Below are 15,130 nucleotides of genomic sequence, written 5' to 3'. Positions count from 1 at the left end.
AAAATCATGACTTATTCATTACTGATTAAAGCAGTAAATATATATGTAGCTTTTGATGATTGTTCTACTGCAAGTTTGATTGGGCATGTCCGCAAGTTATGAGAAGCCCTTTCTCCACATCCTGAGCATCTTCTTGTTTGCTTGTTTGAATTTTTATACGCTATTTCTGCTGCACTTTGGATTCTACTTTTCTTTCTGTATCCTTTATTGCTTTAAACATTTGGAACATTGATGTCAATATCTTTAGGAATAGATATGCCCATAAGCTTTCCTACCTCTTCAACATCTGTCCTATTCTTCTGCAATTCATTTGTAGGATCGTTTTCATATTCCTTTAGCATGCTTTATGTTTTCTTAACAAACAAATCCATTTTTTCTTTATTTTTTCTTACGTATTCCAAACATGCTTCAAAGTTGTAGTATGCTTGATTGACAGATCTGTTAATTTCACTGTCTCCTATATCATATACATGTCTACCAAAATTATAATGCCTTGATATCACATCCTTTCTCCAACGATTCCTAATGTAATGTTCAGGTATCTCCTTAATTCCATGTTTCATGAGTATGTTGAATGCATGTCTGCACAAAGTCCCAAAGCGGTTGAAGTGTTCACATGTACATTTTACATCATTTGTTGGAAGTTTTATTTCTACCTGTTCAAAATAAAATTAAAGCATTAAGTGTTTTATAATCATAAATGAATATTTTTTTATATTATGTGATGATTCAACAAAAATTATAATAAGAATATATTACCTCAAATTCTGTTATTAGCTCACTGTTTTTGTTCGGTTGTTCCACTTTGTATAACTCCCATCCATTTTTTGTTGCAAGATGTTCGTATTGGCAGTACCAAGAACCTTTATAGATTTCTTTCTGTACTTCATAAAACAATGTACTTGTATAAACTTTTGCATCATGTTTTTCTATTGGTCGTGGTGAAATAAATTTATATACCGCCTTCTTTGTTTGATGATCAAGCTCTTGTTGTGTATTTCTTTGTTTTTGAATTGCTGTGTCATAGTTCATCATGAAATGTAAAAGTAAATTTCCAGATTGAGAGTAAGTGTTGAAGAAGGAATTCATGATTTCTGATCTTGAAGTGGTTTTCATCAATCCAGACATTTATTGTGTCACTGAAGTATGCAGGTATCCATTTGTCACGTAATTCAAACATATCATTGAACCATCTTTTATCTTCCAGATTGAATTCATTAATAATCAAATCCCACTTCTTTTCAAATTCATCAGGTTTGATATGCATGTTCCAAACAAGCTTGTTGAATCTTTTCTTGAAGTCTTTGTTTTTAAATAAATCGCCAGTAACCTATGAATGAACAATTTTGCTTATATAAATATAAATTATATACCTATTTCGATATATCATATATGATTAATCATATATGATTACTATAATATAGGATATACCATCTATGATTAATCATATATCATATATGTACTGTAATCATATATGATTATTTAATCATATATGATTAATCATATATCATATATGTACTGTAATCATATATGTTTAATCATATATGATTAATCATATATCATATATGATTACTGTAATGTAGGATATATCATCTATGATTAATCATATATCATATATGTACTGTAATCATATATGTTTAATCATATATGATTAATCATATATCATATATGAGTAATCATATATGATTATTGTAATGTAGGATATATCATCTATGATTAATCATATATCATATATGTACTGTAATCATATATGTTTAATCATATATGATTACTTTAATGTATGATATATCATGTATGATTAATCATATATCATATATGTACTGTAATCATATATGTTTAATAATATATGATTATATAATCATATATGATTAATCATATATCATATATGAGTAATCATATATGATTACTATAATGTAGGATATATCATCTATGATTAATCATATATCATATATGTACTGTAATCATATATGTTTAATCATATATGATTAATCATATATGATTACTGTAATGTAGGATATATCATGTATGACTAATCATATATGAGTAATCATATATCATATATGTACTGTAATCATATATGATTATATAATCGTATTATATAATCATATATGATTATATATTGTATCATCATAATCATAGTATGATATATGATAACTTATATTATTATAATCATATATGGTTAATCATATATAATCATATATGATTATATAATCATATTATTAACATACTTAATTATATATCATTATATCAATCATATATGATTATATAATCATACTTAAGTATTTTAATAATATGATTATATAATCATATATGATTATATACTGTATTATCATATTACATACTATGTAATCATATATGTTTATATAGTATGGTATCTGATAATTCATATTATTAGAATAGTTAATCATATATGATTAATCATATATGGTTATATAGTATGATATCTGATAAGTCATATATGAATCATCTGTCATAATACTATATAATCATATATGATTATATAATGTATTTTTATTATACCTTTGCTTGCAGGTTTTTCATTATGTGCCACATGCATAGTATGTGTCTTGAATTTGGTAAGACAGATTCCACTGCTTGTTTTATTGATGCATCTTGATCAATTAGAATAATTTTTGGTGCTTTCCCTTCATGAGCTCTAAGAAAAGCTTTAAACAGCCATTCATACGACTCAATTGTCTCTCTACTCAGCAACCCAGCACCAACAATAACTGATTTCTTGTGGTGGTCAACTACTGTGAATGGAACAAATACCATTTTATACCTATATAAAGAAAATGTGCTTAGTACAATCATATTTGATTAATGGTATGTTTGAATTTATATACATTAACTTACTTGTTTGTTCTCAAAGTTGCATCAAAAGATATAACTTCTCCAAACTCTGCATAAAAAGCCTTTTCTCTTTCATCTACCCAAAACATAGCAACCAACAGATCTCCATCACATGGGAACTCAAATGAATAATTTGGGTAATGATCTCTACGATCATTCATTTTGTTTATCATTATTTGAGCATCCTTGTAACATAAGATTCTATTTACTCCTATCCTCAAGTTTTTGTAGTCTGTTACTTTCGTCCCTACATATTTATATCCTCCTTTCAAAACTGCTCGTATTTTGTGAGCCATTATGGGACCAATTTTAGCTTTTGATGCACGTACTACAAACTCTTTTTCAGAATATGACATCCTTCTTGCCTTTTTCATATAAGGTTTTTCCTCAATACTTTCCAGTGGGTGGTTGTGCATTTCAAAGAATTTCTTAACTTTGTAATCTGTTGTTCCATAAACAATTTCAAATATAATTTTTGCTGTACACCCAGTAATTATCTTGTTTGAATTTGGTTTCCTCTTGACAGAACTTGTAGACAACGTATCACAAGGTTTTGGTTTATCCTTGTCACCCCTATTGCATATAACATATTTTTCTTTTATTATCTGGCTATTGTATTTTGATTGGCTACTCAGTCTTGTCTGAAAACCTGCCATTTCTGCATAATCCGTATACATTTTTCCTGCCAAATTTAGTGATTTGAAAACACTGTTTACAACTAGTACAAATTCTGTAGGGACATCTGTTTTATATTCAAATTCTTCAATTATGTTACTGCAATATGATTCATTTGTTGAATTGGAACTTTCACCTGATAAAAGAAGGGAATTACAAATATGTTATTATATAATTTTATGTTGTAATAATCATATGTGATTAACGATATGTATTTATATTTTAGTATAAAAAGTCATATATAATTTTAGATATTAATATATTATTAGATGTTAAATCATATTTATTTGTATATTGTATTATATGACTGATCATATAATATAATGTGTAATCATAAATGATTATACGTATCAATTTATAAATAATCATACTTGATATTGTTTAAACATGTATGATTAATCATATGAATTTGTAGTTTGTAATATATGATTAATCCTATTTTATAATGTATAATCATATATGATTATTCATCCAAATGTAATATTAATATAGATTTCAATTTGAAAACATATATGATAAATCATAATTACAAACTATAAATACATATGATTAATCATAGATATGAACAAACATATATGATTATTCATCCTTATATGATTAAATCACATATTGTATTGTATAATCATATATGATTATTCATAATTTATATTGTATAATAAAAGAATCAGAATGAAATGTAGAAACTGTCATGTATTATGTAGTATTAAAACGAATTAGTTATACCTTCAATACGAATCATATTTTGAAGTTCTTTAGAAGTGAAAGAAATTGAATTGATTTGTTCGTCGTTAGGAGATGAATTGATTTCAACTATAATAGTATCAGTTGCGATCGACTTGTCAATTTCTTTTGGATGCGACATCATTTATGAAAATTGATTTTGATTCAATTTTCAAATGCTTTGTTTACGATTGCAAGGTGCTTGTTTCTTCGATTTGAGGTTTGTATCTTGTATTTATGAGGATAAGAACTGATGCTCTGTTTCGCTCATTTTTTCGATTTGAAGATTGCGAATAATTTGATAACAGATTCAGTAAAAATAGGATCTTTTTTATTATATTGAATGAGTTGTTGAAGATTGGATGATATGATTACGTGACTGATACTGAAAATCGATGATTTAGCGATATGATGATTTTTAGAGACAGAAGGTGTCCGCTTTATGAACATTAATTTGAAGTTTACTATTATACCCCTTAATCATTTAACAGTTGACGGTAGTTGACGTTAAGTTCCATTGGCTGATATTTAATCTCACAATCTCTAATTTTTTTATTAATCTCAAGGGAACTCACTTGATAAGTGGTGATTTGCATAGCGTTTCGTTTCCTGGAAATGAGTTTATTTGACGAAAAATCGGCTTTAATTGGGCAGAGTTTCGACTGGAGAGAGGTTATTTTTCTCGGGAATCTCAGGGCTTCGAGGCTTGCTTAGAGTTTGAGATAAGATATTGGGGCTTTAGGGGTTGTATATAAGTTTGAGGAAGTGAAAAAAGTGAAAAGATATGGAAAATGGGGTGAAAAAATGTGAAAAATCTGAGAAGTCTCGCATGCCTTATATAGGTCGAAGCCTCGGATCCGAAGCAAGGGGAGGCTGTCGCGTGTCCGACAGGTGGCGAGCGGATGGGCTTCGGTTCAGACAAGTGGCTTGGTGGTGTTGGCTCCGGATTGGACCGAACTTCGGTAGAATGGGAAGAGGGCGCCTGTTCGAGGGGTGTCCGAGGGGTGTGATCCTGCGAGGGTGTCGGCTGCCTACTAGACCTCGGTTGCGATCCAATCAAAATGCGACACGGAGGACTTCGGTCCAATCAGAAGGTGACAGGTGGAGGCCTCGCATGCGAGGTGACGTGGCCGAAGGTCAGCCATGCAAAATTGCCCAGTTTTCAACATTTCTTGATTTTTGTGCCAAAAACTTGCGAAAATCATAACTTTCGCATACAAGCTCCGTTTTCGACGTTCTTTATATGCACGTGTAGGTAAAATTATACTCTACGACTTTCGTTTAGACTTCGTCGGCTAATTTTGACTTTATTTTTAATATTATTATTTTTAATAGACCGAGACAGAAAATCCGTTAAAAATTCATAATTTTTTCATCCGACGTCCGTTTTTGTCTGTCTTTTTACCGTTGTTCTACTATTGACAAGACCTTCAATTCTCATTTAGGTTGGGTCGGTTAAAAATCACTCGATCTTTATTTCGAGTTTTTAGTTGTACACTGTTATACTGAAACTTAGAAAAATCATAACTTCCTCATACGAAGTCAGATTTTGGCATTCTTTTTATGAAAGTTCTCGGTTTAACATAAACTACAACTTTCATTTAGATTGTTAAGGCTAAAAAGCCTTTTATTGAAAATTCAATTTTTACGCTGAACAGTATTTTGTCGGTTTTGTTGCGGATCTTTGATTGGTCATAACTTCTTCGTTATAACTCGGATTTTAGTGTTCTTTATATTTTTTTGAAACCTTGTTACAATCTCTACCACTTGGTTCACCCCAATCGAGATTGTTTAATACTTTATTTTTTAGGGTAAATTATGTAAATATACATAATATACTAAAATTTCTCTTTATTATTTTAAAAAGAAGTACAAATTGACCTACACTATTACATAGGTTTGAAATAACGGTTTGTTACAGTATCCATATTTTCATAGGGTTCGATTTTGTTTATATACATTTTATTACAACTTAAGCACATTGAATTCCATCAACACACATAAAAGACATCGATAGGGCTTCTTTTGTCTCTTTTAATTCTGATTCAACAAATACGACATATGATGTATGGCTGCAAGAAAAAGTTATCATCTCATTTCAACAAGGCTGACCACAAAATGAAAGGGAAAAAAAACAAATTAAAACATTGGGTTTTAAAGATATCCATGTAATAGGGTTTTAGTCGACCGCAAGCAAAATTACAAAACTACCCTTCCATCTTCTTAACCAAGCCAAACCACAAAACCATGATAATCTAAAGAATTGCAACATCTAGGTAATCTCCAATCTGCAAATTAGGTTACTCGTTAGAAATTCATAAGTCATTAACACTGCGTGTGTTTGTTACATTACACTGGACTGAACAAACTTTCTAGGGTTATTTTCGATTACACAGATGAGGAGGGCATTCTCATCTTTTTGTATAGATGAGAAATCAAGAGCAAGTCCTTGTCCCATCTTTTTGAGTTGGGACAAGAATCAACATTTTTTGTCCTATACTCCCATTGACATCAGTCTCAGTCTGAATCCAATGCACACAGTATAATGAGAAGGTGTTTCCTTACCTCAAAACTAAGGCTGCCGAGGGCCTTGCTGCCATCGTCTGGTCGTCTTGCATTCGGATAAGACAAGGTTTTCCCAACCTACAACAAATTTGTTTTCTTTGGTGATAAATGTAAAAAATGTAAGGTGATGTTTTTTACTATTGTAAAAAACCAAAAGGGTTACCTCTTTGACTGTAAAATGACCAGTTTTGGTAGGATATACAAAAGCAAATGACAGCATTGCATCTCTTCTTCTAGCTTCTGGTGCTACCTCCTTTACCTGAAAACCACAACAACAAAAAATCAACACAACAATTTTCAATTCCATTCCTTCCATCATTCCATTCCATTGTATTGTTGTATGTACCAGATCAGTTAGCTCACGAAGTGTAGCATCCATCCATGTGTATATCTGGACTTCATCTTTAGGTTCCTTACCTCTCACTGCAAAGTCTGCCTGGTTGTGATGACCACCAATCTGTTTCAATTTTCAAAATCAAGAATACTCTTTAACTTACAACTAAATGCACTAATAATTTATTTTTAGGGGATACAAAAGATATATTCCAGCGTCTCAAAATGGGATTCTTACCTTGGTAAAAACTCGAAGTAGCAATGGACAAGTCTGCATGTCAAAGAAAGGACTTTATCAATAAAATGTCAGTCACACAAGCGGTTTATTGTATTGTATAAACTATAACTATTGTTTGGCTTATGAAACATATGAGGATAAAAAACTTGGTGTGTACTAATTTGTTTTCATAGAATTACTTTTCTAAGAGATCAGATGCTTGACTTGAATTAGTTGAATGTATGCAGCTCATGAGCTCAATTACAGATTTACAGCTTCCTTGTTCATTAAATTGTAGATGCTTTGAGCAGAAGAACGAGTTCAAGTAGAAAATCTGAGCTTATGAAATATGTTCAAACACACAGTTACACAACAGGATTTAAGAGTAGCTAAGATAACTGAGAGCCAGTTATATGATCATTTCTGCAATTCAAGTCCTACCAAAGTAACACAGAACAAGTCTCAAAGTGCACATAACGACCCAATCTCCTGAAGTATTGGTGTCAAAACTGCAAAATTTCTACTCAATTGCCAATATGGTATCAAAAGTGTCTCTATGAATCTGTGGTTCTTTATGAATTGACGCGCATTGATGAAGATTGCTTTTTCTTACATTGTTGAGAGGCTATTATTGTTTCTCTCCATGTAGATTCAAATATTCAGACCAAAGAGTATCCCTAGTTTCACGAATTTATGAATTCGGTTCAGTTTGTGAAATATAACCACCAGAACTTAAATTTTAGTTAGCAATACATCAAGTCATTTACCAAACGTTTATCCAAGCAGACATAAAGCATTAAAGTCCTCAGAAATATAGCATATTTCCAAGCCCTAGAAAAGATTCAGACAAACAATAGAACTTATACACGTTAACATTCACCAATTAAAACCTCACAAACGCGATAATACACAAAGGAATGTCGATATGAAGATAAGCGGAGAGAGAGAGAGAGAGAAAGAGACAGAGAGAGCAAACCACAACCTTTTCGCGGTCTACTGGTTCAAATCGAGGTCCAGGTTTACCATGAACAGGAGGACCAGGAGGTCCTCTTGCCGACGGCGGAAGTGGCCTTCCTCCTCCTCTTCTTTGCCCTTCTCCGACTCGTGCTGCCATTGATGACAATTTTACTACCTCTGCAAACTATCGTTCACCTTTTCTCTCTAGAAGCCAAAAATCAAATTTCTACGCACTCTTATTATATTTGCATAATGATTTAATTTTTATACGAAATTAACACCAGAGTTCTAGAGTTTATGAAAAAAAAAATCACGAAAGAAAAGAAAAGAAAAGAAAAGAAGAAAAAGGAAAGGAAACAAATTATTTTCGTGTGTTCCGAGTTGGAGAGAAGTGAAAAGAAACTTTCCTTCCAAATCCTCCCAAATCGGAAGGAAAGATAGGAGAGAAAGTGATCCTTTCATTTATCTCTGCTTCCTTCTACTCCATTCCTTTAATTAAATTCGGGAATACCAATTTTTTTCATTTTCTTCTCATTTCCACCCATTTCCTTTTCTTTCTCTCGCTAAGCTCAACTCGGAAACGAGGTGTAAATGAAGAGAAAATTACAAATTTAGCCCAAAATCCTAATTACATTGTAGATTAAAAAAACGGAAGTTGCAAATTTAACCACTGAAATCGGAAACACTTCATCAGCAATTTTACCAATCCATTTGTGAATGTACAAGTGCCTAAAGCACAGGCACTTACACATTCGCAGGTGATTTTTTTTTATTTTTTTTTCGTTATATATAGCCCATTTTGCACCCTAAAATTGCAGATGGACTATCCATCTGCGATTTCCTCTTATTCCCATCTGCGATTTTTGGTATTTTTTTTGGATAGGTTTGACCACGAAACAACCTTAGTATATATAAACTTTTTCCAAAAAATTTCATTTTTGTTAATATTTCTTTGGAAAATTTGTTGAAAACCTTTTTATAAAAAAAAATATATGAATATTTGGTTTGAGTTGTAACTGGTGAGAGGTGAAAAGTTTTTGAAACAAATCTTGAATACGTATATCTACAGGGAGGTATTTCTGAATTTGCTTTCATATTCTCTGAGTATATTACTTATAGTGAGTTTGTATCTTTGGTGAGAATGAAAACCGGTTTGTTAGACAAATATAAATTAGTCTTCGTTTTCATCATCCTGAATTGAATCATTGTATAGCCATGGTTGAAGACATGGATGTTAGAATGTTGATCAATGTAATCAAATGTAGTGGAGGAAGGGATGTGAAAACGTTTGTGGTGGTTGATGAAGGTGATGCGGTTACGGAGGGTGGTCAGAGTGGAAATGAACCGATTGGTAATTTATGCAGCGATAAAGGGAGCAACAATCCAATATGTACTTTCATGACTCCTAGTGTACCTCAATTTCATAGTGTTGCTGAAAATGTTAATGTGACGTATTCACCTATTCACTATGTGGATCTTGAGAATTACAAGTATGTTGGTGTAACGACCCAATTTTCAAGACCAAAAATTTATCATGTCTGAAAACCCAAGTCATAAAATAAGAACATGTCAGAGTACAATCCCAGAATATCCATAGTGCGGAAACCAAAGAGTGTGTGTATGATGTGCCGCTACCGCGCCAACTCCTTCCCCTTCGCTGAAGAGGTACCTGAAACCAAAACTGTAAACTGTAAGCACAAAGCTTAGTGGGTTCCCCCATCGTACCACATACCATACAATCACATAGCATACATACTGCCGGGAAATTTTGGGGTGCCCGACCTACCTGGTACGGCCATTCTGGGGTGCCGACATACCCGTACGACCATCCTGGGGTGCCGGTCCTACCCATGTCAAACCATTCTGGGGTGCTGACCTACCCATGTCAAGCCATTCTGGGTTGCTGGCCTACCCTTCGGTCCTAACAACCGAACTTGGGGACTATTCCCCTCCTACTACCACTATCACATATAACATATCATGCCAGCATATTAACATATTAGCACATATTATGAGACATATCCGGGGTGTCTGACCTACCCTTCGGTCCTAACAACCGAACTCTACTACTATCACATATCATGTCGGCGTATAACATATCAGGCAGTAGCAAACCTAGATGATATCACAAAGATAATTATCTAACATACAACTCTACTGGTGGGCCGACATTGTGGCCGTAGACCCACTGCTACTGGAAGGTAACTCACCTTGAGCAAGTAGCTGCTGATAATTCGTGTGGGAAGTCTTTGTCTGTTGCTGCTCCGGAAATCCTCCAGATACAATCCCCATAAAACACTTAGTCAGAAACTGACATCTACTCTTAGAGTAAAATGACTATTTTACCCCCAATCCAATCCAAGTCAAAGTCAACTTCAAGTTGACCTGACTCACTGATTTGAGTCGTCAACTCGTCGAGTCCCTAACTCTTTACATGTCCTTATCCATGACTCGACTCGTCGAGTTTGGCGATGACTCGACGAGTTCCTCTTCTATAAGAACATCGAATGATCCTTCATCCGACTCGCCGAGTTGTATGAACAACTCGTCGAGTTCACCTTCATCTGATGAACAAGTCTAACCTTGACTCACCGAGTTGTATGAACAACTCGTCGAGTTCATCTTCAATCTTAAGGAGATTGCATTAGACTCGCCGAGTCTGTTCTAGCACTCCTCAAGTCCCATGAACTCTAGGCCTAAAATTAAGTCCAATGCGTTGGGTCACTCTTTCTGTCCTGCTACAACCCTTCTAACACCCAACTGAGTTCTTTTGATCCTCAACAGCTATGGGACTCAAAGCCTTGGACTCGTCGAGTCCCAGGAACGAACTCACCGATTTGGTCACGTCCACACTCTAAATGCTCGATTCTGATGTACAACCTTTGATCAAAAGGTAGATCCAAGCCCCTAGAGTCGATCTAACACGTAAAGTTACAAACTTTACGTGCATGCATGGAAGAATGAGCCCAAATGGCTCAAAAAGGAACTCCCAACATGCATGAGGCTTTCCATGGGTTCTAAAACAGTAGCTTTCTGCCTTAGGGTCCCTCAAGAGCCCTGGATCCAAAACCCTAGCCCTTAACCATGCTTGCAGTCATGGTTGGTAGCCAAAATGACTCTTAGAAGCCCTAACTTCCTTCAAGAATAGATCTATATTAATAATAAGCAAGGTATAAGCTTTATACCTCAAATGCACTAAGGAAGATGCTCAAACTCGGATCCCTCTAACCTCTTCTTGTTTCTTCAAGCTTTTCCTTCCTTTCTTAGATCACAAAAGCACCAAAATCACTTAAAAGGCCTTAGATCTTCACTCACACGATTGGGGTTCGCTATGGGGGTCTTCTAGGAGCAAATGGGGCGATGGGTGACTGAAAGAGATGTTTAAATAGGGTGCAAACCCTCAGATTAGGGTTTTTGTCCAGCCAAGGCCTAGTCGTCGAGTCCGGGACCCGACTCGACGAGTCCATCACTTAAGTGGCGCGTTTCGTCCTGCTTTTACTCGGCGAGTTGGTTCTTCAACTCACCGAGTCCAAGGCCAAATATGCAAAACACTTAGATAAAAATAAAAAGAAATACGTACCAAGAACCAGGTGCTACAAATCTCCCCCACTTATTTTAGACTTCGTCCTCGAAGTCTGCTGCTTGTTCCTGAAACAGCTCTGGATAATGCTTCATCATCTCGTCCACCGGCTCCCAAGTCCATTTCGAGCCCTTCCGGTGCTGCCATTGCACCTTCACGAGCTCTACCCTCTTGTTCCTCAAATCCTTCGACTTCCGGTCAAGGTTCTCCACAGGTTTCTCGATGTAATTCAAGCTGCCATCAACCTGAATGTCATCCAAGGGCACCACTGCTGAGTCGTCCACCAGGCACTTTCGCAGTTGGGAAACATGGAAAATGTTGTGGATCTGACTGAGTTCGGCTGGCAGATCCAGCCTATACGCCACCTTGCCTACCCGGGATATAACCCTGAACGGTCCAATGTACCTGGGGCCCAATTTTCCCCGTTTCCTGAATCGGATAACGCCCTTCCATGGCGACACCTTCAGGAGAACCATATCCCCGACTTGGAACTCCAAGTCTGATCGGCGCTTATCGGCATAACTTTTATGCCGACTCTGAGCAGTCTGAAGCCTGCTCCGGACCTGTTGAATCCTCTCTATCGTCTTAAGCACTACTTCAGTGCTCCCCATTACCCTCTGTCCAACCTCGCCCCAACATATCTGGGTCCTGCACCTCCTCCCATACAACATCTCGAAGGGAGGGCGGTCAATGCTCGCATGATAACTATTGTTAGAGGAGAACTCTACCAATGGAAGGTAGGTATCCCAACTACCTCCGAAGTCTAACACGCATGCTCGCAGTATATCCTCCAGAGTCTGGATGGTCCGCTCGCTCTAACCATCCGTCTGCGGGTGAAAGGCGGTGCTAAAGTGCAGACGAGTACCTAGCTCATCATGAAACTTCTTCCAAAACTTGGAAGTGAACCGCACATCTCTGTTTGAAATCACCGAAACTGGCACCCTGTGCCGCGCCACCACTTCCCTGATATAGATGTCGGCCAACTTTTCGGCCAAAATGCTCTCCTGAATCGGGATAAAATGGGCACTCTTGGTCAATCAATCGACTATGACCCAAATCGAATCCACTCCCCACGCGGTCCTGGGAAGCTTTGTGATAAAATCCATGGTAATGTCTTCCCATTTCCACAGCGGAATATCCAACGGCTGCATCTTGTCGTTCGGTCTCTGATGCTCGGCCTTGACCTTCCTGCAGGTCAAGCACCGCTCCACGTACCATGCCACATCCCGCTTCATGCAGGGCCACCAATAGTCCAAACGAAGATCCCTATACATCTTCGTCGCCCCAGGATGAATGGAGAATCGAGATTTGTGCGCCTCCTCCATCAGAACTTGGTGCACACCCCCGTGGTACAGCACCCACACCCTATGGTGTAGTGTCAGCAATCCTCGGCTGTCATAGTCGAAGGAGGAGACATGCCCAAAAATCCGCTCACTCTTCCGATGTTCCTCCTTCATGGCTTCCTGCTAGGCCTCCCGGATCCACTCCAACAGTGGAGTCACCACTGTCATCCTCAGACAGTTATCTCTAATCGGCGTTGCCTTGTAGCTAGCACGTCGGCCACCACATTGGCCTTCCCCGAATGGTAATAGGATATCGCAATTGTAATCCTTCACCACGTCCAACCACCGACGCTGCCTCATGTTTAGATTCGGCTGATCCATGAGGTACCTCAAACTCTTGTGGTCCGTGTAGACGGTACACCGAACCCCATAGAGGCAATGACGCCAAATCTTGAGGGCGAATACAACAGCACCCAGCTCCAAATCATGCGTCGGGTAATTCGCCTCGTGAGGCTTCAGCTGCCTCGATGCGTAGGCGATGACATGCCCTCTCTACATTAGTACTGCGCCCAAACCCGAGATGGATGCATCACAGTACACCACAAAATCCTCCATGCCCTCCGGCATGGATAACATTGGTGCCTCACACAATCTCTGTCCCAGTGTCTCGAATGTGGCCTACTGCTCAGTCCCCCAACGAAAGACCACGACCTTCCTTGTTAGCCTGGTCAGGGGTACGGCTATCTTGGAGAAATCCTGGATGAATCTCCGATACTAGCTGGCTAATCCTAGGAAACTCTGAATCTCATATGGATACTTTGGAACCTCCCATCTCATCACAACCTCCACTTTGGCGGGGTCCATCGAAATCTCGTTCTGGTTGACGAGGTGTCCAAGGAATTGCACCTCGCGCAACCAAAACTCACACTTGGAGAAATTAGCATAGAAATTCTCCCTCCTCAAAGTCTCTAGCACCTCTCGCAGATGTTCCTCGTGTTCCTCCTGCGTCTTGGAATAAACCAAGATATCATCAATAAACACTATCACAGACCGGTCTGACATCGGTCTACACACGCGATTCATGAGGTCCATGAACGCGGCAGGAGCATTGGTGAGCCCGAAGGGCATCACCACAAACTCGTGATGGCCATAGCGTGTCCGGAACGTTGTCTTCTCTACATTCTCCTCTCTGACCCTCATATGATGATATCCTGAATGCAGATCAATCTTGGAGAACCAAGATGCTCCCTGTAGCTGGTCAAAGAGGTCATCAATCCTCGAGAGTGGGTAACGGTTCTTCACCGTTACCTTATTCAGCTCCCGATAATATATACACATCCGATGCGACCCGTCATTCTTCCTCACAAACAGAATCGGGGCTCCCCAGGGTGAACTCCTTGGTCTAATGAATCTCTTGTCTAACAGCTCCTGCAGCTGTCTAGACAACTCCTTAATCTCAGGAGGAGCCAACCGATACGGTGCCTTGGCAATCGGAGCCGCACCAGGGACTAGGTCGATCCTGAACTCCACATGTCGCTCCGGAGGTATCCCAGGCAACTCCTTGGGGAATACGTCCGCAAAATCTCGTACCATGGGCACATCGCCCACTGTCGCCTTACCCGCCTCCCGGGTGTCCATGACATAAGCGACATATCCTGCGCAACCCTGCTGAAGGTAACGCCTTGCCCTCGCTGCCGAACATAAGGCTGGCCCTCGCTGTGGCCTCTCGCCCTGAATCACCAACTGCCCCCCTCCTGGGGTCCTGACTCGCACCAACTGCTGTGCGCAATCTATCACTGCCTCATTGGGGCTCAACCAATCCATACCTATAATCACCTTGTTCCCTCGCAAAGGTATGGGAACCAAGTCTACCAGGTAACGCTCCTCGAACAATCTCAAAACACAATCTCGGAAGACCTCCGATGCTCGCACTGACCGGTCGTCCGT

At 37.8% G+C, this 15,130-nt stretch overlaps 2 protein-coding genes and 1 long non-coding RNA gene across 4 annotated transcripts; all 3 read right to left on the bottom strand.

Annotated features, from left to right (window-relative positions):
- Positions 1-212: 212 nt before the first annotated feature.
- On the bottom strand, positions 213-4,390 carry LOC111908169 (protein FAR1-RELATED SEQUENCE 5-like). Its single transcript, XM_052765609.1, has 8 exons — positions 4,252-4,390; positions 2,857-3,664; positions 2,521-2,782; positions 1,141-1,330; positions 961-1,016; positions 760-879; positions 393-656; positions 213-299 (listed from the first exon to the last, which is right to left on the bottom strand). The coding sequence occupies exons 1-8, from the start codon at positions 4,388-4,390 to the stop codon at positions 213-215; spliced, it is 1,926 nt and encodes a 641-aa protein (XP_052621569.1).
- A 1,694-nt stretch (positions 4,391-6,084) lies between these two features.
- On the bottom strand, positions 6,085-8,577 carry LOC111908208 (histone deacetylase complex subunit SAP18). Of its 2 annotated transcripts, XM_042896454.2 has the most exons (7): positions 8,346-8,577; positions 7,385-7,417; positions 7,160-7,270; positions 6,977-7,072; positions 6,814-6,891; positions 6,460-6,536; positions 6,085-6,320 (listed from the first exon to the last, which is right to left on the bottom strand). In XM_042896454.2, the coding sequence occupies exons 1-6, from the start codon at positions 8,475-8,477 to the stop codon at positions 6,504-6,506; spliced, it is 483 nt and encodes a 160-aa protein (XP_042752388.1). In that variant the 5' UTR covers positions 8,478-8,577; the 3' UTR covers positions 6,085-6,320; positions 6,460-6,503. The 2 variants fall into 2 exon arrangements, with proteins under 2 accessions (XP_042752388.1, XP_023759813.1); XM_023904045.3 differs by having other exon boundaries at positions 6,085-6,536; positions 8,346-8,575.
- Positions 7,684-8,339, bottom strand: LOC122195004 (uncharacterized). The gene is made up of 2 exons (XR_006184922.1): positions 8,131-8,339; positions 7,684-8,040 (listed from the first exon to the last, which is right to left on the bottom strand). It is a non-coding gene; the product is annotated as an uncharacterized LOC122195004 (long non-coding RNA).
- Positions 8,578-15,130: the final 6,553 nt, after the last annotated feature.

This window comes from Lactuca sativa, chromosome 7 (genome assembly GCF_002870075.4).
Source record: "Lactuca sativa cultivar Salinas chromosome 7, Lsat_Salinas_v11, whole genome shotgun sequence".
NCBI classification, from domain to species: Eukaryota; Viridiplantae; Streptophyta; class Magnoliopsida; order Asterales; family Asteraceae; genus Lactuca; species Lactuca sativa.
The sequence above is the reverse complement of the archived record's forward strand: the minus strand, read 5'-3'. Positions and strand labels throughout refer to the sequence as shown.

Excerpts from the sequence above, each read along its gene's own strand:
- LOC111908169 (XM_052765609.1), bottom strand. The coding sequence starts at position 4,390 with ATGTCGCATCCAAAAGAAATTGACAAGTCGATCGCAACTGATACTATT. Across the intron at positions 1,017-1,140 it reads ATGGATACCTGCATACTTCA|CAATTCAAAAACAAAGAAAT; the intron begins GTGACACAATAA and ends ACTATGACACAG. Across the intron at positions 657-759 it reads AGCTAATAACAGAATTTGAG|GTAGAAATAAAACTTCCAAC; the intron begins GTAATATATTCT and ends TATTTTGAACAG.
- LOC111908208 (XM_042896454.2), bottom strand. The coding sequence starts at position 8,477 with ATGGCAGCACGAGTCGGAGAAGGGCAAAGAAGAGGAGGAGGAAGGCCA. Across the intron at positions 7,418-8,345 it reads AACCAGTAGACCGCGAAAAG|ACTTGTCCATTGCTACTTCG; the intron begins GTTGTGGTTTGC and ends TTTGACATGCAG. Across the intron at positions 7,271-7,384 it reads TACTTCGAGTTTTTACCAAG|ATTGGTGGTCATCACAACCA; the intron begins GTAAGAATCCCA and ends AAATTGAAACAG.